General features: G+C 47.5%; 1 protein-coding gene across 5 annotated transcripts in view; it reads left to right on the top strand.

Moving 5' to 3' along the window:
• The window catches only part of Pde6b (phosphodiesterase 6B), a 57,080-nt gene that overhangs the window by 31,514 nt on the left and 3,281 nt on the right, over positions 1-22,285 (top strand). For all 5 annotated transcript variants that reach the window (XM_060381110.1, XM_060381108.1, XM_060381109.1 and 2 more), the window contains exons 4-19: positions 1,209-1,361; positions 1,774-1,863; positions 13,918-14,058; positions 14,143-14,217; positions 14,663-14,727; positions 15,384-15,450; positions 15,650-15,697; positions 17,128-17,277; positions 17,473-17,616; positions 18,350-18,415; positions 19,260-19,406; positions 20,586-20,693; positions 20,932-21,041; positions 21,230-21,317; positions 21,774-21,874; positions 21,970-22,077. In XM_060381110.1, the coding sequence (XP_060237093.1) occupies positions 1,209-1,361; positions 1,774-1,863; positions 13,918-14,058; positions 14,143-14,217; positions 14,663-14,727; positions 15,384-15,450; positions 15,650-15,697; positions 17,128-17,277; positions 17,473-17,616; positions 18,350-18,415; positions 19,260-19,406; positions 20,586-20,693; positions 20,932-21,041; positions 21,230-21,317; positions 21,774-21,874; positions 21,970-22,077 (1,661 nt within the window). The remainder of the gene's footprint in view (positions 1-1,208; positions 1,362-1,773; positions 1,864-13,917; positions 14,059-14,142; positions 14,218-14,662; positions 14,728-15,383; positions 15,451-15,649; positions 15,698-17,127; positions 17,278-17,472; positions 17,617-18,349; positions 18,416-19,259; positions 19,407-20,585; positions 20,694-20,931; positions 21,042-21,229; positions 21,318-21,773; positions 21,875-21,969; positions 22,078-22,285) is intronic.

Raw genomic sequence — 22,285 nt, forward strand, 5'->3', positions numbered from 1 at the left:
GAGCAGGAATGGGAGGGACGCACGCTGCTCCAGCTTTCTGAGACAGACCCTAAAGAGAGGCTAAAGTCAAAGCCATTCGCCTCAGTCACCATGCCAGGGTATCTTGGCCTCATGTAAATAAAGGACTAACCAGAAAGCAGAGAGTGAGGCAGTCGTGTCTGTCTTAGTATCCTGAGCCCAGCTCAAATGACCTGTTCCTTTCAGGGGTGGAGCTAACTCCAGAGGCAGGATTCCTTTTGTATATTGGGGTAGTAGATGTAGCGGGCCTCCCTGAGTCAGCCCTCCATGAGCTCAGAGATAGGCAAAGCTCATCAAGTCTCGACATTTGACTCACTTTCTTTTTTAGGGTCCATACTTATTTTTTCCTTTATTTTTATTTTTTATTAGTTAAGGTATTTATTTACTTTCAGGGGTGGCCCCTGGTAAGTCGGCCATGTTCATGTGGGTCGCTCTACAACCATGTGCTTCAGGCAGCGCTGTCTGGACTTGGCGAGTTGTAAACTTTTTTAAAAATAAGTAGAGGAAATAAAGGTGGGAAAGGAGGTGTTAGAGGGCTCGAGGAAATGGGAGGGAGATTGGAGCTGAGTACAATCAAGATACTCTGTAGACATCTGTGAGATTGTCAAAAGATGAAAAATACTCTAGATAAAAACAGTCAACAGGTCGCAGAGTATCATGGTGGACAGTGGTCTGTGGAGCAGAGCTCTAGTGCAGGCAGAAAGATCCCAAGGTCCAGGAAAGTCCCAGCTCCCCAGCAGCACTTTTCTTGGTGATGGAGCCTCATGACAAGCCCCCAATCAGGACAGAGTCCATCCTTCATTCAGTCAGAGTTATCTTTCCAGGAGGAGTGGACAGCAGGTGTGGAGAGGGCTGGAGGCCGTCACCTGGGCTAGAAGGTCTGAAGACAGGCAGTGGTGCAGACTTAAGCATCTAGGAGGCCAACTTTTCCCAAAAGTACACAGGTGCTCAAGGGCCTTGCTCTCTGGAGAACTTGGGAGACGTTTAGGAATCAGAGGTTAGGTGAGCCAAGCAGAACCCTAGGAACGGGCCGAACTTTTTTGCCCAGAGATAGTGTCCTGAGTTCAGGGGTAGGGTTTCCTACCATCACAGTGTTGGTCTAAACAGTGGCCTCCTAAGCTGAGCCCTCTGAAAAGACGGGGAACGCCAGACTGCAGCCCACGGCAACAGCCTCTCTCCTCTCCCTGCAGTGTCCCCACTTCAGCTCGTTCGCCGATGAGCTCACCGACTACGTGACAAAGAATATCCTGGCCACACCAATCATGAATGGCAAAGATGTCGTGGCTGTGATCATGGCGGTGAATAAGCTGGACGGTCCGTGTTTCACAAGTGAAGATGAAGATGTGAGTGTCCATGTGAGACGCTCGTGTCTTCCCATGTGTTTGTCCTGTGTGTCTGTGTCTGTACTACTTCCCAGTGTGCCTATCTGCATGTCCCTGTCTCTCCCTCTTCATGTGGTTATGTGAACCATGATCTTCTTCAAATCTCTGTGTCTCTGTTTATCTGCATGTGTGAGCTGGGCTCCAGCTGTTCACCTTTGTGTATATAAGTCATGTCTGTTTGTGTGTGAGCCATGTCCTTGCCCATGACTGAGCTTGTGTGTGCAGGTCCACACCCATGAGTGTTAAGTGTAGCTTACCAGTATGTCTGCATGTACGTGGCACTTTCTCAGGGCCTTTGGGGTATGTCTGTCTTCTATACATGTGCCCTTGAACATCTGGATTTCTGACTCATGCTGTTATAATTGCGTTTCAGGTTTTCACGAAGTACCTGAATTTTGCTGCATTAAACCTGAAGATCTATCACCTAAGCTACCTCCACAACTGTGAGACACGCAGAGGCCAGGTACCTGAAGCCCTGGCTGGCCCTTCCCCAGCCTTCCACCCTCATAAGTTGTTTTGTCTTCATGAATAGCCAAGATGCTGTGCTGTCCGATTAAAGCACCGCTCTGGCCTACCAGGTCCAGACATTCCTATCCATGTCATTGCCTGTCCAAAGCTGAGTATGGCAGGATGCTTTGCTCACCAAGGCAGGCTGGCTGTGAGGCAGAAGCTGGAAAGGCCCTCTGCTCACTGCTACGCCTGGCCTAACAGTCACAGCTTCCTGCAGAGCCACAGTCAGCCTCCACTCCTCAGAGACGGCCACAAACCTTTGGAGGAGCTAGAGTGAATTGTAAATCAAACACAGACTTTCCTTGTGAGATTGGGCCTGACAGAGAATCTGACATCTGTTTACTTTGTGTGTGATAGAAACTTGAGTGTCCAATAGGGCCAGTGGGTTTGAAACACGTACCAATGCGCCATAAGCTACAGTCCAAGAATTCAGAATTGGACTCAAGGCAAAGCAGTTCTGAGTCACAGCTCGTGAGACTTTGAGGAACCGTGAACAAGCTGGGTGTGAAAGTGTATATCAGTATCCCAGCACTCAGGAGGCAGAGGCAGGTTGTCTTAGTCAGTTCTTATTGCTGTGAAGAGACACCATGACCACAGCAACTCTTAGAAAGGAGAACATTTAATTGAGGGCTTGTTTACGGAAGTTTGGTCCATTTTCATCATGGTGGGAAGCATGGTGGCCGGCAGGCAGGCATGGTACTGGAGAAGTTGAGTTCTACATCTGGATCCTCAGGCAGCAGGAAGAAAGAGGCACTCTGGGCCTGGCTTTGGCTTCTGAGACCTCAAAGCCCACCTCCAGTGACATACTTCTTCCAACCAGGTCACTTCTTGGTGACCAGGCGTTCAAATATATGAGTCTAAGGGGGCCATTCTTATTCAACCACCCAGATTAGTCACAAGTTTAAGACTAGCCTGAGATATATAGCAAGACCTTGTGTCAAAGCAACAGGGCCAGAGAAGGAGGGAGGTAGAGAGAGGGGGAGAGGGGGAGAGGAGAGAGGGTAAAATGGAGGAAGGGAGCTATCTTGAACGGGTAGTAGGACATTCTGAGCCTGAAGCTAGGAAAGCCAACCATACACAAGCTGACTCTGGAGATGTTAGATGACGAGTCACTTTGTGCTTTCCAGACATCTTGTTCTGCCTGTGAATGCTGTCACGCTTTGGCTATCCACTGTACAAATGTGAAAGTGTCGGAGAAGAGAAGCAGGGCCATGGTTGGGGCCACCTAGACCATTGTGATGGCTCATAGCCACGTAGGAGTGGTCACTTGTCAAGAGATCTCTGGCACAGATACTTCAGGCCCAAGGCAGAGCCTGCCTCCATTGGTCAACCACATCTATGGTCTTTGTAGCCTTGGAGAGTACAGGACAAAAACCAAGTCCAGTTACAACTTGACCCTCACATGAAGTACCCAGTCATGACACTGAGGGGAGGGAAGAAGAGTGAGGCTGAGAGAGAAGAGTGAGGTGGAGAAGCAAGGCCTGCAAGAGGGGGAATGTAAACCTCAACTATATCACAAAAGAGAGCTAGGGCAGGTCAGGAGCAGCGCAGTGGAGAGGCAGGACTCTTGAGGTTATCAGAGAGGGCTGTGGGGTGGCGAGACCAGTGAATGAGGCAGGATGGCTGGAGGGATTGGAACTGGAGGCCTGAAGAGAGAAGGGGTCACATGGGCTGAAACAGAGTCCTGAGATAGTTCAGAAGGAGAAGTGATGTCAGGCTGATTGCAGAGGAAATGGAGGGAACAATGGATTTGTTGGGGTCACAGAGGTAAGTGATCATTTATAGATTTATAGCTCTCAATCTTCATTGCACTGTCAGAAGAAAAAGTAGAGAAAGGAGCATCAGGGATCTACTTTGAGATATATATATATATATATATATATATATATATATACATATACACACATACACACACACACACATATGTCATAGCACCCAAAACAGATGCACACACCCTAGAGGTTTGCCACCCGCAATTCACCACAACACACACCACACAGATCCACACACCATGTCCTACATTTGTTATCTGTTCCACACCATCCAAAAACACCACACATCACCTCACCATTTGCATTTCAGATGCAAACTGCACGCACGCATCATACACACTCACGCCCACAGGGCTCTCACACAGCTATAGACATTTGCTCCCCAGCTTCAGAAGAGGTCTTTCTTCCTGCCCACACCCTATCCCAGTGTCTCAGTGCTCCGTCTCTGTGAGGAGACACCGCGACCACGGCAGCTTTCCTGCTTGCTAACCATTTCAGAGATTTGGTCTGCTCTCATCACGGCGGTGAGCGTGCTGGTGGCACACAGGCAGATAGGAGGCTGGAGAAGTAGCTGAGAGTTCCATATCCGAATCCTTGGGCAGCCCAACTCCCAGTGACACACTCCTCTAACAAGAACACGCCTCCCAAGCCTTAAGTAGCACCGCTCCTGGTGACTATTCAAACAGATGAGCCTTCAGGGCCGTTCTTGTTGAAACCACCGCACCAGGGGTGCCGTGCTCCCTTCTTGCTACATTCACAGCTATTCTAGCTTGTTTTGTTTCTTGAGAAAAGGTTTTCCTGTGTAGCCTTGAATGTCCTGGACTTGCTTTGTAGACCAGGCTGGCCTCAAACTCACAGAGATCTGCCTGCCTCGGCCTCCCTGAGTGTTGGGATTACACGGTTATTCTTTTGATAGAAGCAGATGCCGTCCCCATCTGCTACCCAGAAGGCCTTTCCTACACACATACATGGCTCTTTAGTTAAAGCCACTCTTCTCTCCGTCCTTCCTCCGCTCTCCTGAGAGACTAAACCAAAGCTAAGTGGCCCTGGAAACCCAGAACCAGCCTGTACCCCTCATGAATGTGGTTATTTGTGTCCACTCAAAATTATGTAACCCTAATTCACAACAGCGGTTGCTCCATCGGAGCCCAACCTGCTGCAGGCATCCTTCATCCTCACCACCCACAGCTCCAGATAACACCGGCAATTTCTGTCACTGTCCTTTTGCTTATCCTGGACATTTCATTCAAATTTTCCATTTTACTGTTTCCTGTCATTGTTGCTTTGTGTTTGTTATCTGTGGGGATGAGCACATGTCATGGCATGTGCTAAAAGCCTTTTAGAGGCTAAAAGCCTCCATTACAACACAGTGGAGTGCTACCATCACAGGGCCTACCAGAAAACCAAGGACGTGTCCATCCCACCACAGCTCTGTCACTTTCTCCATCATAAAGTCACCCGGCCTTCTATCCTCTGCTGTCTGAAGGAAGTCATTGCTCATACCATGCTTCAGAATGTGAAGTATACCCTCCTTCAGAGCAGAGCATCTATAAAATTTGTATTTACGTAATAATGTATTTATGTCTAGATTCATGGATATTTATTTTATGCTTTATGTTGCAATCCAGTATTATTCTTTTCATTACATTCTACAGACTATTTTAGCCCTTAGCTGGCTCTTGGGACTTTTAACGTGTTTCCATCATGCTTCCTGCCCCAGTCCTGGAACCCATCATTTCTCTAAGAAGCTCTGTCTGATCCATATATGACAAAGCTCTGTTATAAGCTAAGATCTGAGTACTCAGTTATATTCTTTGTTGCTCCAATCCCCTCTCACCTGACAGAGGAAGATTACGTTTCCTAACCCATACGTGCATTCACAATAGGCTTACCACATGTAACATAGTACCGGTATAAAATTAGACTTAATTTCTGATTGATGTTCCTGGCCCTGGTCCATTGCCACAGAGATCCTTTTTGCTATGTATCCTCAAAAGAGAGACTCATGACTCCTCTCATCTACTACCCACTTGCTAAATGTGAGAATTTTTTATCAGGGATGCTAATCTTCACTCCCATGAAAAAAGCAGAGAACAGAGATTATGCAACCTCCTTTGCCTTTCTGTCCTAAAAATGAATCAGCACTGGTTCCCTGCCCCTAAGGTACATGGTACAGTTAAATGTTCTTGGTCTACATTCTTTCTTGTTTAGTTTTAAGAATATGTATATCTATGTATATACATCACATACATATACATATGTGATTAGAGAGATGCCTTCATAGTTAAAACTGAGTACTGATCTTTCAAATGACCTGAGTTCAGTCTGCAACTGCCTATAATTAAACTCACAAATGCCTATAATTTCACCTCTATAATCCAATGCTTCTACCTTCTGTAGGCACCTGCATTCATGTATGGCTTGCCTTTTCCTTCTTTTAATAATACATATAGCAAACCAGAAGTTTGCCATTTTTTTCCCTCTCTTTTTATCTATCTATCTATCTATCTATCTATCTATCTATCTATCTATCTATCTATCTATCTATCTATTTCAATTTACTTGCTTTGTATCCTGGCCGTAGCTCACCCTCCCCATCTCCTCCCTGTCCCACCCACCCTCTCTCTTCTTCCGCTATGCCCCTTCCCTAGTTCACAGATAGGGGAGGACTTTCTCCCCTTCTATCTGACTCTAGTCTTATCAGGGCTGGCTGCATCATCTTCCTCTGTGGCCAGAGTAAGAGGTGATCAAAGAGCCAGCCACCGAGTTCATGTCAGAGACAGCCCTTACTAGGGAACCCACTTGGAAACTGAGCAGAGGGTCTAGGTCCTCTCCATGCATGGTCCTTGGTTGAAGTATTGGTCTCTGCAGGACCCCCTGGGCCCAGGTTTTTTGGCTCTGTTGGTCTCCTTGTGCAGTTCCTGTACCCTTCAGGTCTTTCTATCTCCCTCTTCTTCAGTAAGGTTTCCTGCATTATGGATACAGTGTTTTGCCTGCATGTACACCTGCAGGCCTGAAGAGGGCACCAGATCTCATTACAGATGGCTGTGAGCCACCATGTGGTTGCTGGGAATTGAACTCAGGACTCCTAAAATCTGAGCCATTTCTCCACAGCCCAAAGTTTGAGATTTTAATAACCCCCGTTTATCCAGTCTTCTTTATAGACTGTTAAACCTAAAACATCATACTTAAACCCACCATTACCCAGGTTGTCTTTAAGTCATCCTCTAGGAGTTTGCGTCTTTGATTCTGGGCTTAGACTAATTAGTTTGACGGACATTGTCAAGTCTGGGTCTAGGTTCACTTCTGCATGTGGATGTCCGGCTCTTACTTTTGTGGAAAAACAGCAGTTGTTTTTTTGTTTGTTTGTTTTGTTTTGTTTTGTTTTTCTTCCATGAACTGCCTTTCTTCTTTGTCAGAGGTTAGTTGAATACATTTGTGCAGCTCTATTATTTAGGTTCTCTGGGAATTTTCCCATCAGTCACTGTATTCTAGAGAAAACCTTGAGGTTAAGAAAGTTAGTGTCCCAGTATTATTTTTCTTTTTCAGGACTGCATTGGCTATTCTGGATACTCCGTCTTCCCACATAGACTTTATAGTCAAGATTTCAAGATTCGTAAAATAACTTGCTGATATAATTTGGATTTTTCTAAATCAATATACCACATTGAAAAAAAAATCATCTTATAAATAGTCGTCTTCTGGGCTAGGGATAAACATAGCTGGTAAGACTGCTTCCCTGCCATGCCTGAAAACCAGATTCAGTTCCCAGAAACACATAAAACCTGATATTGTGGCATGTTTGCAATCCTAGCACTTGGGAGGTGGAGGCAGAAGGATCAGGAGTTAAGGATGATCCTTGGCTATAAGGCAAGTTCAAGGCCAGCCTGTACTACATGAGGCTGTCTCTGAAAATTAAAATCCACAAGTACTTAATATCTCTACATTAGTTTTTATATTTTATTTCTCTAATCAGACCTGTGAAGTTTCTAGGGGTTGGGGAGACAGCTCAGTTTGTAAAGTGAAAACTTGAGTCTGTTCCCAGGACCCAGGTGAAAAGCCAAGCATGGTAATTTGCATTTGTAAGCCCAGTTCTGGGAAAGTGGAGACAGGTGAATCCCCTAGCGACTCACTGACCAGCTGGCTTCCAACATTTACCTCCACAGATATGCACACATATACACAAAACTGAAGTTTCTGCATGTAGATTTTATACATATTTTACTATTCATACCTAAATATTTCATTTTGAAATGATAATGCAAGTGGTACTGTAATAGCTTCATCTTCCAGTTGCTCATTGCTGGTACGAAGGAAAGCAATGGTATTATGTTAAGCCTATTGTCTGCGGCCTTGCTAAAAATCACTTACTAGTTTCAGGTTTTTCTTATTGATTTTCTGGTGTTTTCGTATAGACACTCATTTCACCTGCAAACAAAGATAGCTTTATTTCTTCCTTCCATATGTATTCCATATATATATATATATGTATATACACACATATATATACACACACACAAAAATATATACATATATATATACACACAATATATATATATACATTGTGTTTTCTTTTTCTGGTCTTATTGCAAAAACTAAGATTTCAAGTTGGGATGTATTAGATGAGCGAAGAATAGATTTCAAGTGAACATTCCTTCCTCACTCCAGGTCTTAGAGAAAGACAACCAGTTTCTTTTAATTAAGAATGATTTCACAGCCTGGTGTGGTAACGCACAACTTTAATCCCAGCACTCAGAAGGCAGAGGCAGGCAGATCTCTGAAAGTTCAAGGCCAGCCTGGTCTATGGAGTGAGTTCCAGGACAGCCAGAGCTACACACGGAAACCCTGTCTCAAAAACAAAACAAACAAACAAACAAACAAACAAAAATGTTTCCATGGTACAATGAATAGTACGAACTTCTAGAGGCTGAAGAATGATGTCATTGGTTGGGGTTTCATAGGATTTTTTTGTTAATCTAATTGAGGAAATTTACTGTATTTCTTGTTGCTAAAGTGTATCTTGAATGTTGAATGTTGCTAAATAATTCTTCTGCATCAATTGATAAAATGGTGTGGATTTCCCTTTAGTTTGCTAGTTGTTAGGCTATGTTAGTTGATTTGGGGTTTTGGTTGCCGTGTGTTTACGCTGAGCTGTGGTCTTACTGTGTTGTGCAGCGAGGTCTTCAGCCGCTAGCCTCAGAGATCCTCTTACAGTGGTCTGCTGACAGGCTGTAATGCGTACCACCATGCCTTGTTTAAATTAACTGAATCTGGAATGCTGAGCTGCGCTTACATAATACTGGTCATGGGTGTAGTTATTTGGTAAGCAATGTAATAATAACTGGGATAAAAATTTAATAACACATTATTATTACATCATTAGACTGGTGTGTCAATATTTTTTTGTTTTTGTTTCTTTGAGACAGGGTTTCTCTGTGTTACCTTAGCTGTCCTGGACTCAGTTTGTAGACCAGGCTGGCCTCAAACTCAGCCTGCCTCTGCCTCCCTGAGTGCCACCGAACCTGAACAATATATTTTTTTTCTGAGACAGTGACTTGCTATGCAGCTCCTATCTCCCACCTCCTCAGGTGAAATGAGTGTCTATACGAAAACACCAGCTATAAAACAAATACTACCATGCATGGGAGTTTTGCCAATGTTCAGTTAAGGATTTTTGTATCTAGAGCTAGACATGATGCTGCACACCTTAATCACAGCACCTGGGAGGCAGAGGCAGTGGATTTTTATAATTTCAAGGCCAGTCTGGTCTACATAGTGTGCTCCAGGACAGGCAGGGTTATGTAGAGAGGCCTTGTCTCAAAAAGAAAAAGAAAAAGAAAAATTTTTGAATCTATGCTAATGAGCCATGTGGATAAACAGTTTTTCTTTCTGATGATGTCTTTTTAAAATAGATTTATACTATTTTGTATTATATGAAAGTTGTAATGTGTTCAATGTACATTTGCCTGAAGAGGCCAGAAGTGTTAGATTTCCTGATCTGGAATTCTAAGTAGTTATGAACTACCTGATGTGGGTGCTAGGAAAGAATTTAAGTCCTCTACAATGGTGCGTGCTTTCAACCACTGAGCCCTCTCTCCAGCCCTAGTCTTGAGAGGTTTTTATCTGACTTTGCTATCTGGGTAGTGCTGGCCGCAGAGAGAATGTTAGGCAGTATGCCCCATTCTGAGACACAGAAGAAAAGAAAATCAAACCCAGCCTCTCTCACAACACATGGTGCTTCTGTGAGCCCCTGCTATGTGGAGGATTTCACCCACACCCCAAGCAAGCAGTCACTTCTGCAGCAGTCATCAGCAGAGTCCTGATTCAGCTCGACTCTGACACTATCTACTCACAAACAGTCAGATCCACCAGCTGAGGGCTCAGTCCCAAAGACCGTCCCACTTCTCGTGCAAATACCAAATTCTAGTCTGTTATCTGAGTTTCTGACTGATCAGCTATAAAACAAATACTGGCTCGTTTTCTGCTGCTATATGAAATCACCTGAAGCTAGGCATTTAACAATGAAAAGAGATTTAGCTCAACTGTGGAGGTTCAAAGGCATGGTGACAGCTTCTGCTCAATTCTCATGAAGTCCTCCTGGTACCTTTGGACTCAACTTGGGGATTTGGGAGAACACAGTTGAGCCATAGCATTTCTTCAGCTGTCGTTTTTTGCTTTGTTTTCTAGGTTTTGTTTTTGTTTGTTTGGAGTGGGGTGTTTGGTTTCGACTTATGCCATACTAGCAAAACATACATGTAACATGGTAAACATAGCCTACTAAGAGCTTGTTGTCTGATCCCAGAAACACCCAAGGGCCAGTGTCATTCATCAAAGCTGGAAGAGCCATCCAGCAGAGACCCAACCTGAGGCAAGGGCAGCCTACGCACCGGTCCTCTGACCTATCCAGCCCACACGTCCAGGCACATCCTCTGCCTTAGGGGAAAGTCATCCCACCTCTTTCCTCATGACCACTGTCTGAAAGGGTTTACCCTCCGCTGTCCCCCATCCCTTCTCTCAGGGAGGGAAGGGATCTACCAGCACTCTAGCCTGCCATTCAGAGCCAAATCTACCACGTGTCAATGGGCCTTGCTTGTATTGCCCTATTCTGTAAGTCTTACCAGGACCCCAAAACTCCACAAAGGAAGGCTTTGGGAAGACAAGAAAAGCTGCCCTGAGGCCCAGACTCTAACCAGCATTTGCAGAATCCAGTGTCTCAGCTCTTTCTGGGCTTTGTTTGATTATTTATTTTGAGGTAGTGGAAATAGAGCCTTATGCATGCTTGGTAAGTTCTCCACCACTGAGCCACATCCCTAGCCCTCACATTGCTTTCTGAAGAGAAATCTCAAAATTGAGTACAGACTGGCTCTGAAGGGCCTGCAGCCTAGCCCAAGATACGTTGTCATTCTTGTCCCCGTGTGGTAGGAATGCTGGTCAGTAAGCACTAAAACATTTTTTTCAGACTCTCCCCCGCCATGTTCCCCAAACCCTGGAAATTCTGAGCATTAGTCAGATCCCTTTCTGAAAAGCACCTCAGTTACACCGATCTGAGCCGACAGAAGATAAGAAAACTCTAGGTGGTCCCCAAATGCTGGAGTTCTCTCTGACCTGCTGCTTGGTTCCCAGTCGGTCAGTGGAGCAATGCTTTCTGCTCATGGCACTGAAGACTGACAAGGACTCTGTGGACACAGCTCTAGGCCTGTAGCTATTGTTTGCGCGGCCAGGGTGCAAACATAGGTGAGTCATCCGAAAGATGTGAAGGGAGGACTTACTGACACAGAGCCTTCTCAGGGCCTCGCACTTCCAGGCTGTAAGCAAGGGAAATGTTCGTGAGGTAGTACGCAGGCAGGAGGGAGCCAGTCTGGAGTACCCACCATGATGGCCTAGACCCAGAAGGGAAAGAAAAGAACTATGGTTTTCATATTCTTCCCAGTAGTATCTCAAGAGCAGAGACCAGAACAGAAAACAAGGAAAGACAAGAAAGGCAGTGAGTTTGAGTGCTGTTCCCACAGGAAGAGCCTCTGAGGGGACGCTGTCCTCCAACACGGCATGCTGCTACTGCCCCGAAAGGATGCTGTGTGAAGCCAGAGTAACAACATTCAGAGGCTGCCAACAGGAAGCTCCAGAGGCCAGGAGGGCTGGCAGGCAAGCCATGAATGTTGACTCCAGCAGAACAGCCCTGGGTCCTGGTCTGACGCAGGCAACGGCAGGTGCTTGATCATCCTGTGATTACTGTATATTCCAGAAGCCACTGGAAAGACTAAAAAAAAAAAAAAAAAAAAAAAAGAAGAAAAGAAAAGAAAAAGGAAACAAGGAGAAAAGAACAGAAGGCTCTGAAGGACCACCTTCCCCTCTGGGCCTTCATTTCCTCAGGATGTCAGACCTGTCTCCCTGACTGGGTACATGATGGCATTCACAAAAGAGACTAATTGCTGGAAGAACCAGGTCACAGAGAGAAAGTGGTGGGAGATATCTAAAGGGCACAAGAGCAAGTGAGGCTAGCCTTGGACATGCTTACCAAGTAAGAGTGTCCAACTTACAAAGTAAGTTCTCTTACTTACTCTGTCCCTGCTCCTGAGAGAATAGTTTGAACCATGAACACTCATATGCCTCCACAGTCAAATATGTGGCTGAGTCTACCTGCGTTGTAGCAGGACAGCCAACACGCAGAACACCAGTGAGGGGCTGGGCCTGGCTACACAGGAGATAAAGCTCAGGGAATATATATGGGACAGAGGCATAGGAGACGAACACTTACACACTCACATTCAACACTCATTACACTCACAGTCACACATACGCACTCACAGGCTCATATGTTCTCTCTCTCTTACATACACACACACACACACACACATACAGGAGGCAGATGTACACACACATACAATCAGCCAGTTATTTTTCTGAGACAGAACAAATGTCACTGCCCTTCCTCTCCCCACATCCTAAGAACAGGCGCTCATGTTCCTTTCAGTCCTAAGACTACCAAAGCATGGTGGCCACACTCCCAGCTTGTAGTGGGGAAGGACAGCTGACGTGCTTAAGGGATGACCAGACATCACCCATGAAGCAGGGCCAGAGTGTTAGAGGTGGCCTGGGCAGCAGGGACTGGCGTGTCAGGGCTGAGCACTGTGGTTAAGACTTCCAGGGCTGGGCGCTGATGTGAAGGTGAAAACGCAGTTCTGAGTGTCCATATTCACATCTCCTGGGAAACTGCAAGTAGTGTGGAGAGCATTAAGTGTGAGCATGTGAACATCTGGAAGCCAGTGACCAACGTTCAAGGCTTGATAGGGTTCCTCTGCAGCAGCAAAGACTGTGTCACCCACGGGTGATGGGCACTGGAAGGAGCTCCCTCCTATTGAGAGGACTATGGGGAGGTGAGTTCACCAGGTCCAAGAAGAACCAGCAGGAAGAAGCCACAGGGAAGGCCCATGGAGAAGGGGCTCTGCTATGGACCAGGCTCCCTGTGAGTCTGAGGACTGACTGGGCTGGTGAGATACATTCCACAGACTTGTGTTTGGGAACCATGGCCTAGGCTTGCAGAAAGAGCCTCCTGAACCTGGTCTGGCCAAGGACTTGTGGCTATTAACAAAACAGTCACTTTCAAATTCACCCTGCTTGGGCTGGAAAGATGGCTCAGCAGTCAAGAGCACTGTCTGCTCTTCCAGAGGACCTGAGTTCAATTCCCAGCAACCACATGGTTGCTTTCAACCATCTTTAATGGAATCTGATTCCCTCTTCTGCTGTGTATGGAAACAGTGTTCATATAGATAAAATAAATAAATATTTTTTTAAAAAAGACAAATTCACCCTGCGGAGACACTAAAGTGTCTGATGTTTACACTGAAAACCACAGCGATCCCTGGGCTCACCACAGAGTAGATAAAAACAGCTGCTTAGATCCTTGACTTTTGGGCTCACAATGACTCCAGTTTCCACTCATTTGCTCATTCACTGAGCACGAGGCCGGCACTAGATAGTAAGAGTCGGGCTGCCACCGAAGCAGGCCTGAAGAACTCGCCCACCAGGGGGTTTCAGGGTCGCCGTGGGTCAAGACACAGGTAAGACTGTATTCACAGAAAACCGTGAGTTCCACCACCAGTCAGTGTGCCTCTGGGTTCAGGGCCGATTGGGCAGGAATCATGTGTGAAGTGTTTGTGACACTAAGTCCGAGTGGACCCCAAAGCTTCTGAGTCAGAGAAGTGGGGCCACAGGCCAACATGTGGGCTCCCCTCCAGGTACTTCTCTGGTCGGCCAACAAGGTGTTCGAAGAGCTGACAGACATTGAAAGGCAGTTCCACAAGGCCTTCTACACTGTCCGGGCCTATCTGAACTGTGACCGGTACTCGGTGGGCCTCCTGGACATGACCAAAGAGAAGGTAAGGTCTCAAACTCTCGAGAGCCTCCTCCCCAGCATGACCCAGCTCACACGCTGACTGCTCCCTTCTGTCTTCTCTTCCCAGGAATTCTTTGATGTGTGGCCTGTGCTGATGGGAGAAGCCCAGCCGTATTCAGGCCCACGGACACCCGATGGCCGGGTAAGCCAAGCTGATGGGTGGCAACCACCCCACAATCTCGCTACACTGGATCTAATTCCATGAAGAGGAGGAGGAAAGAGTGGAGCCTCAAGCACCTACCTGTCCTCATTGGCCTGCACTGCCCCAGTGAGGGCGGGTTCTCTAGATCTGCTTTAGCTTGCCAGGGCTCCTCTAAATATTGTGACACGCTTGCACATGAATTCTACTGTATGTGCAGAGTATGGGCCCCGATGGCATGAAGTTAAATGGACATACACAACATACACATGCACACATACATGCACACACGAATACATAATTACATGGCTGCTGTAAATGTATCATGTGTGGATGTGCATCTTGCGCATGGGTATGTCTGGGTGGTAGCTGTTCTCGTTTTCTTTAAACAAAGACTCCCCCAAGAACTTGAGCGGGAACCCCTGCACTGACATGTTTTGTTTCTCAGGAAATTGTCTTCTACAAAGTCATTGATTATATCCTCCATGGCAAAGAGGACATCAAAGTCATTCCGTAAGTGCTGGGGTAGGACAGGTGGCTCACCCCAGAATAGGCCACCCCTAAACCCAATCTCTGGAGTGGCCATCTCTGGGGCCCCCGTGTAGAGCCAGCAGGGACAGTGAGGAGGAGCATGGGCAGATGAACAGGGAGGTGACCAGCCTGAGGCACTTAGCTATCTGAAGCAGATATCTAGAGTCAGGTGAGCTGTCCAGATGGTCCTATCAGCAGCAACTCCACAATCCCAGCCTTGGCAGGTGAAGCCTCCGGAGGGTGAGGTCACTATCACACCCCAAAGAGAAGTCTAGTACAGAGATTTGGCCTAGAGGGACAATGGTCCTTTGTTTATGTGGCCAGTGACCTCATGAACCTATAAGCCTGTCATCCCAAACAGGCTCCAAGCAGGGAGCAGGATTCAGGTATCAGACTGAACAGCAGGTAGCCAACCCTGAGTCTCCAGAGGCCAGCTGAAATCAGGAGCCTCAGTAGAGCCTGCAAAGGAGTTCCAACATGGCAGAATAGAAGGAACCTTACCCTGGCCTCCTCCAGTCCTCATCAGCTTCTTAGCCCTTTCCCACCGGAGCTCAGAGAAGGGATTAAAGTGAACTCAGAAACTGTTTCATCTAACAATCCAAGTATCTATTCCTCTAACATCTGTTCTTTTCCCACAGCACACCCCCGGCTGACCACTGGGCCCTGGCCAGTGGTCTTCCAACCTATGTAGCAGAAAGCGGCTTTGTAAGTGCCCTCTCCAGGCCTTGGCTGTGCTTGCTGCTGCAGTGCCTGCTGGCCTGCTAACTCCCGTTAGCTCTTCCTGCTGGCTGCTGCTCGCCTTGCCCAGTTAGACGCGTCCTCTCTTATAGTTCAGGCTAAGTAGGCTAGAGCTTCTGCTGTGTGTCCACGTGCTCAGAGTGAAGTTGGGTCTCATCCTTTCCAGATCTGTAACATCATGAATGCTTCAGCTGATGAAATGTTCAAGTTTCAGGTAATCTGCCTACTCATTGATAGAAACTGCATGTTGCTAGAAAAGAGGATATTTTGTTTCAGAAATGATAGGCTGAATTATGTTTTTCCACTTAAGGAATAACTTTGTGGGGCTGAAAGTGTTTTCTATGAAAGTGTAAAATCTGAGTTAAGATCTCCATGATAAAAAAAAAAACAAAAACAAAAATAAAACAAACAAAAAACAGGCTGGTAGCATGTACCTGCACTCCAAGTACTAGGTCGGGTGATGAGAAGCAGGCAAGATGATTCTGGGGGCTTAGTGGCTAGCTAATCTAACCAGTCCGAGAGCTCCTGTTCTACTATCTCAGAAAATAAAGTGGGAAGCAATAGAGGAAAACACGGAGCATGGAGCTCTGCATGCACACACGGCCATACCTGTGTGTCTATGTTATAAATACATAAAACAACTTCACTCACACCTGTAATCTCAGCACTCAGAAGGCTAAGGCAGAAGGATTGCTGCAAGTTATCCCAGGGCCAACCTGGGCTAAGGAGTGAGATTCTGTCTCAAAAAGCAGAGGAAAACTAAACGCCCCAGTGACTGAGAAACCATGTAAGATCCGTGTGCATGTGCTTTTGTCTACAGCTGAGCTGGTGTTACGTGGGCTCAGTTAGACTCAGGTGAGCTTATCTAGTCACAGCTGACCTTAGCTGATCTCAGCTGATCTTGGCTAGACTCAGAGCTTCTCTGGGCTAAGTGGATCCTGTCAGATGATCAGGCTGGTCTTCGTTATCTTCTCTGGGTTCATCTGGTTTAAGTTGGTCTTCATTGTGTTCAGCAGAGGTCAGATAATCTGCGGGCTCAGTCAATTTTGGCAGGATTCAGTGGAACTTTATTTGCTATCTCTTGATTGCACCTGTCTAGCTGAACTTTTCTGGGCTGGACTAGGAGGGTTTAGAGGGTCTCTGCTCACTTGTCTTCTTCAGGTGTTTGGACAAACATGCCTAGGGCCACATAGTGCTTTCTTGAAAGAGGTCCTGTGTGCGGGAACATCACTAACAGTCTCATGCAGGAGCTGGCCAAAAAAGTACTATCCATATTTCATATTGGAAAACAGAATGAACCAACTACATAGTGTTCAAAGTCCAGCATAAGATGGAAATGTGGATCTATTTGTTGAGCAGTTAGTAAGGGCTTAAGAGCAAGGCTTCTCAGTACTTCTGGAAGCATTCCTGGGGACTAGAGCGCTTGCACACCCAGGTGGTGGGAAAATAGCCTCCTTCAGCCCAGAAAACTATGACACAAATCCCATGACCATAAACTTTACAGACAAGTGAGAGTGAAGAGATTGCATTCAAGCCATTAGCATGGCTTGAGGACAGAAAAAGTGAGGTCTGCCCTGCTCCCAGGCACCAAGTCCTCAGCAGCCCACACCTGGAGCAGCCTAGTTCTTTCTCTGCTCCCTGCAGGAGGGGCCCCTGGACGATTCTGGGTGGATGATCAAGAATGTTCTCTCCATGCCCATTGTCAACAAGAAGGAGGAGATTGTGGGTGTGGCAACCTTCTACAACAGGAAAGACGGGAAGCCCTTTGACGATCAGGATGAGGTTCTCATGGAGGTAAAAACCCTGTGACCTCTGTGGACAAGGGGGGTTCATCCATGCTGGTGAGCACTGTCCCTCCACACACAGCTGAACAAGGGTAGTTCCCAAAGTTCTAGTTCTGGGGGCCTCGTTGAGAGCCGTGGGTGGAGCGCGTAGTTAGCACTCTCGGGAACGCATGGCTAACGGGGTTACAGCGCTGCCTCCCTTCAGTCTCTGACACAGTTCCTGGGATGGTCAGTGCTCAACACAGACACTTACGACAAGATGAACAAGCTGGAGAACCGTAAGGACATCGCCCAGGACATGGTTCTGTACCATGTGAGATGCGACAAAGACGAAATCCAGACCATCTTGGTACTGTACCTGGCATGCGATGGGGCCCCTGCGTCTAGGGGAGGCAGGGAGCTTGGTGATAAGGACCTATCCCTGGGGCCCAATGGCTAGGTCTAACCCTGATGCTACATACCGTATAGCCCAGACACTGTCCCTGGGCCCCATTCTCGGCAGTGAGCATGTGTGCTAGAGCCTTCCATCTCAGTATTCCATCTGGAATCCAGGTGTGTCACTAGGACAGCACAGGGAAAGGAAGGAAAGTCGGGGTCAGCAGGAACTTACTACCTGTGTCTGGAGTGGAGAATGTCTGAGCACAGGGAAACTGCCGCCCTTCAGTGATCAGGATCCCTGTGTCCAACACGTTCACTGATGGCACACCATCATTCTATTACATTCAGAGTAGAAAATGATGTTGTCGTTGTCACGTGGGTAGAGGTGATAGCACCGCTGACACACTTACGGGTGGGCATGGCTATAATAGTGTACTGCTATTCTGTACACTGGTGTGAAGGTTAATAGTCCCTCAGTCATAGTCACAGGGTGAAGACGATGCTATCATCCTGTCCCGTGGGGGGGAGGGCAATGAAGCCGTGTTACGTTTGTGGAATGAATGTGTTGCTGTCGCTCTCCCGTTCCTGGGGTGAGGGTGAGATTTTCAGCCTACCGCTCGGGTGTGGGTGATGCTGCTGCTCTGTCATATAGGCGGAAGTGACCTATTACTCAGTCCCGCAACTCACCTGTTGCTCTCTCTTAGCCAACAAGGGAGCGCCTGGGGAAAGAGCCCGCTGACTGCGAGGAGGACGAGCTGGGGAAGATCTTGGTGAGAATCTGCTTCCAGTGGTCACAAGCTGCTCTCATGAACGGCAGAGAGAGCCTGGGTACACACAGCACTCTCTCATGTGTAGGCATGTCAACGCTCTCCAGCAGAGGTCACGGTACTGGCTCCACGAGTGTCCAGCCGGAGTTTCCTCGCTATCTGCCCTGCTGAGCGTCTCTGCCTGCTTTCCTGTCTCCTCTGTGTTTCCCAGAACTACCCATGTTTACCTTCTGCAGGGACAACTTGGGCCAAGTGTCCATCTGTGCTGCAGTCCCTAGTTTAGATATTTCTTTATTTGTGTGATGTCCATTCTTCTGTGTGTACTTGAGTGTGCATACATGTATGTGTAGGCACGTGTGTAGACACATGTTTGTGTGTCTCCCAAGGAAACCCCTTTTTCTGTCACCTGTGTGATTTTTCAGAATCACCAGAGCTGTTCATCCTACTGAACAGTTTTGGAGTTATTAGTATCAATGAGTTCTAAACACCACTGGCTTTGAGTGTTGCAAGTGTGTACATCTGTGCCTCTGCATAAATATGGGTATTCTGAATCCATGTTTGTGCCTCTGTAACTTTTTGTGCATATATCTTTATGGTTTGCTTTTTCAACATCACTGCTACAAAGCCAGGCAAGCATCTCACTGTCAGGTCACCAGGTGGGAGGAAACAGTAGGATAAGATAGGTTGGGACAATATGAGTGACCTAGCTATAAATTTGAGTAAGTAGAAGGCAGACATCACCAGAGATTCCTAGGTGTATGTCTGGACAAGGGTTCAGAGAAAAGAAAGCTTAAGAACCAGTGGGGGTGTAGTAGGCCTGCTTCCCTCAGCCCACAATCGTTTACAGAAGGAAGAACTTCCAGGGCCTACCAAGTTTGACATCTATGAGTTCCACTTCTCTGACCTGGAGTGTACGGAGCTGGAGCTAGTCAAATGTGGCATCCAGATGTACTATGAGCTGGGTGTAGTCCGCAAGTTCCAGATTCCCCAGGAGGTGAGGAGATATGGTTGGAGGGTCCAGAATAAGAGGAGATGGAAGGGTGGTTAAGGGCTGCATATCCCCTAAGAGAGTTACGTATCCCCCGAAGATGGGGGAGGGTGCTCATGAGTTCCATGGAGAATGTTGATGACAAACACATGTATCACAGAACCAGTGAAGTACACTTGGTAAATATACTTAAAATAAGTGATGGGTGGATGAATGGATGGATGGGTGGGTGGGTGGATGAACACATGCATGGATGGATGGGTGGATGGATGGATGGACACATGCATGGATGGATGGATGGATGAATGGGTGGGTGGATGGATGGATGGAAAGTTTGTTACTAAGTATTCCAAACAACATTTTTATTAGGACATCATAGAGAAATAGGGAGTTTGTCATAGGATCCTGAGGAAATTTCAACAGTTGCTTTCCAGAATAGAAAACACATAGCATTTTTTTAGGTTTGCTTACAGGAGCCTCTCAGGGCGCACCAATGGGAGGAAGGGAAGAGCTCAGAGCCCCGCCACTCTGCTCTCCCCATGGGTTTATCACTCTGCCCTGCATCTTTCTGTGTCTGAACAGCCCGCATGAATAATGAATAATCTCTCATACTCCTCAGAAAGCAGGAGCGACAGGCTGGTGTTTCTAAGGAAAACAGAACAGAAAAAATATTAAAAACAGTAAATGAATAAAAATATTTGACCCTAACTATCATGATGGAAGTAGTAAAGGGCTCCCTTAGCCTGCATTCTCTTGCCTGAAGAAAATGTCCATGGGCCCCACCTTTCTGCTCACAGGCCACATATCTTACCCAGTCAAACATTCAGGCCTAAAACGGATGGGGTTTTTTGTTTGTTTGTTTGTTTGATTGGTTGGTTGGTTGGTTTTGTTTTTGTTTCTCTTGGGATTCTCAAAATATCTCACATCCCAGTGATCCTCTTCCCATTGTGGCTCTGGACCATGGGGATAGTCATCAAATTTCCAATGGCGGGAGCTGTCCTTAGCTCTGTGTGAGAGCTCTTCCCAATGGGAACAAGGAGCAAGGGCTCTGAGGCCAACAAGACAGAAGTAGGGAAATGGCCATGACAAGCTCTGCTTCAGGCAGCCTGAGAGGCTGGGTGGACTCATGTGGTGTTGTCTAGACTCGTGTGGCCTCCAGAGCCCACATGTCCTCCGCTCCCCCAGGTCCTGGTGCGGTTCCTATTCTCTGTCAGCAAAGCCTATCGAAGAATCACCTACCACAACTGGCGCCATGGCTTCAATGTAGCGCAGACCATGTTTACGCTACTCATGGTATGTATAGAAATGGGATGGGGCAAGATGACCCACAGGGCTGGGCCAAAGACCATAGCTCACTACCTTCCTGCTCAAAGGTGCCCATTGTGCTTTCCCAGTCCCAGCACTGGGTGGAGGAGACTAGCGTGGGCAAAAAGATAGGTTTGGGCCAGCCCCGCCTCCCCTTTAACCCCTGCCTTCTGGAGCCAGAACACTGGGCCAGAGGCGGGCCCCACGACTGGACCTATCTCCACAGACAGGCAAACTGAAGAGCTATTACACAGACCTGGAGGCCTTCGCCATGGTGACAGCTGGCCTGTGCCACGACATCGACCATCGCGGCACCAACAACCTGTACCAGATGAAGTAGGCTGTGGGGAGGGCAGGCCTGCGGTGGGCATGGTAAACCATAAATCGTGCCCTTAGGGTCCGCGGTCTGCCAATCAATACTGAGATGGGACACCTTGAAGGCACAGGCCAGATGGGTCAGAAAGCTCATTCTACTGCTTTCTAACATTTTGGTGTGTTTTCTTTTTAAATAAAATTCACAACAGATCCCAGAACCCTCTAGCTAAGTTACATGGCTCCTCAATTCTGGAAAGGCACCACCTGGAATTTGGGAAGTTTCTGTTGGCAGAGGAGGTTTGTTCCTGATATGATGCTGGTTCTCCTCCGGGCGATGGCAAACAAGCAGCAGGCGCTGGGCAGTGTGGCTGGAGTATCGCATCTGTAGATGCTCCCGCACGGGGTGGGGGGGTGGGGGGGGTGGGGGGGGTGTCGGGAGGGGTGTCGGGGGTGGTGGTGGTGGGGGAACTGCTTTCAGGACGGCAGTAGCCAGGAATGGCCACTAGAGGGTACAAAAGATCACGGAAATGGGCAAAGGCATCTGAGCCAGGACCCTCCCGGGCACAGGACAGACACCGAGGAAGGACAGGGATGGCTAGCGTTGCTTGGAGAAATAGCCCTGAGACTGACCTGGGGTCACATGAGTGAAGGCAAGGTTAGGGTGAAGGGAACAGAGTAGGCCCTGAGAGTCAAAACTAAGTGTACCACGGACAACATGTGCTGCAACCTGACACCAACTGCTGGTCCCCACAGAGCCTGAACATCTACCAGAACCTGAACCGGCGGCAGCACGAGCATGTGATTCACCTCATGGACATCGCCATCATCGCCACTGACCTGGCCCTCTACTTCAAGTAAGAGTGCGCCAGAGGCAGGAGGTGTGGGCGGGGCCTCATGCAAAGATCACTGTGACCAGTCTGTCACTGACTCCTCCCCTTCTTGGGACCAGGAAGAGAACAATGTTCCAGAAGATTGTGGATGAGTCCAAGAACTATGAAGATAAGAAGAGCTGGATTGAGTACCTCTCCCTAGAGACAACGCGGAAGGAGATTGTCATGTGAGGAGATGGTCCACTATTGGCCGGTTCCTGCTGACCTCCATAACCCCAGGGCCAGGAGACTCCAGAACAAGAGTAGTTCTCTAGAAATTGAATGAAGGCACTCTCTCAGTCTGTCCTGAGATTCATGGGCATCAGCACGGAATTCAGACAGCCTTCCTTAGCACCCGGGATTATCACTTGCTTCTCCTTCACTTCCCCTTCTTCA

This window comes from Meriones unguiculatus, chromosome 3 (assembly GCF_030254825.1).
Source record: "Meriones unguiculatus strain TT.TT164.6M chromosome 3, Bangor_MerUng_6.1, whole genome shotgun sequence".
In the NCBI taxonomy this organism is placed as follows: domain Eukaryota; kingdom Metazoa; phylum Chordata; class Mammalia; order Rodentia; family Muridae; genus Meriones; species Meriones unguiculatus.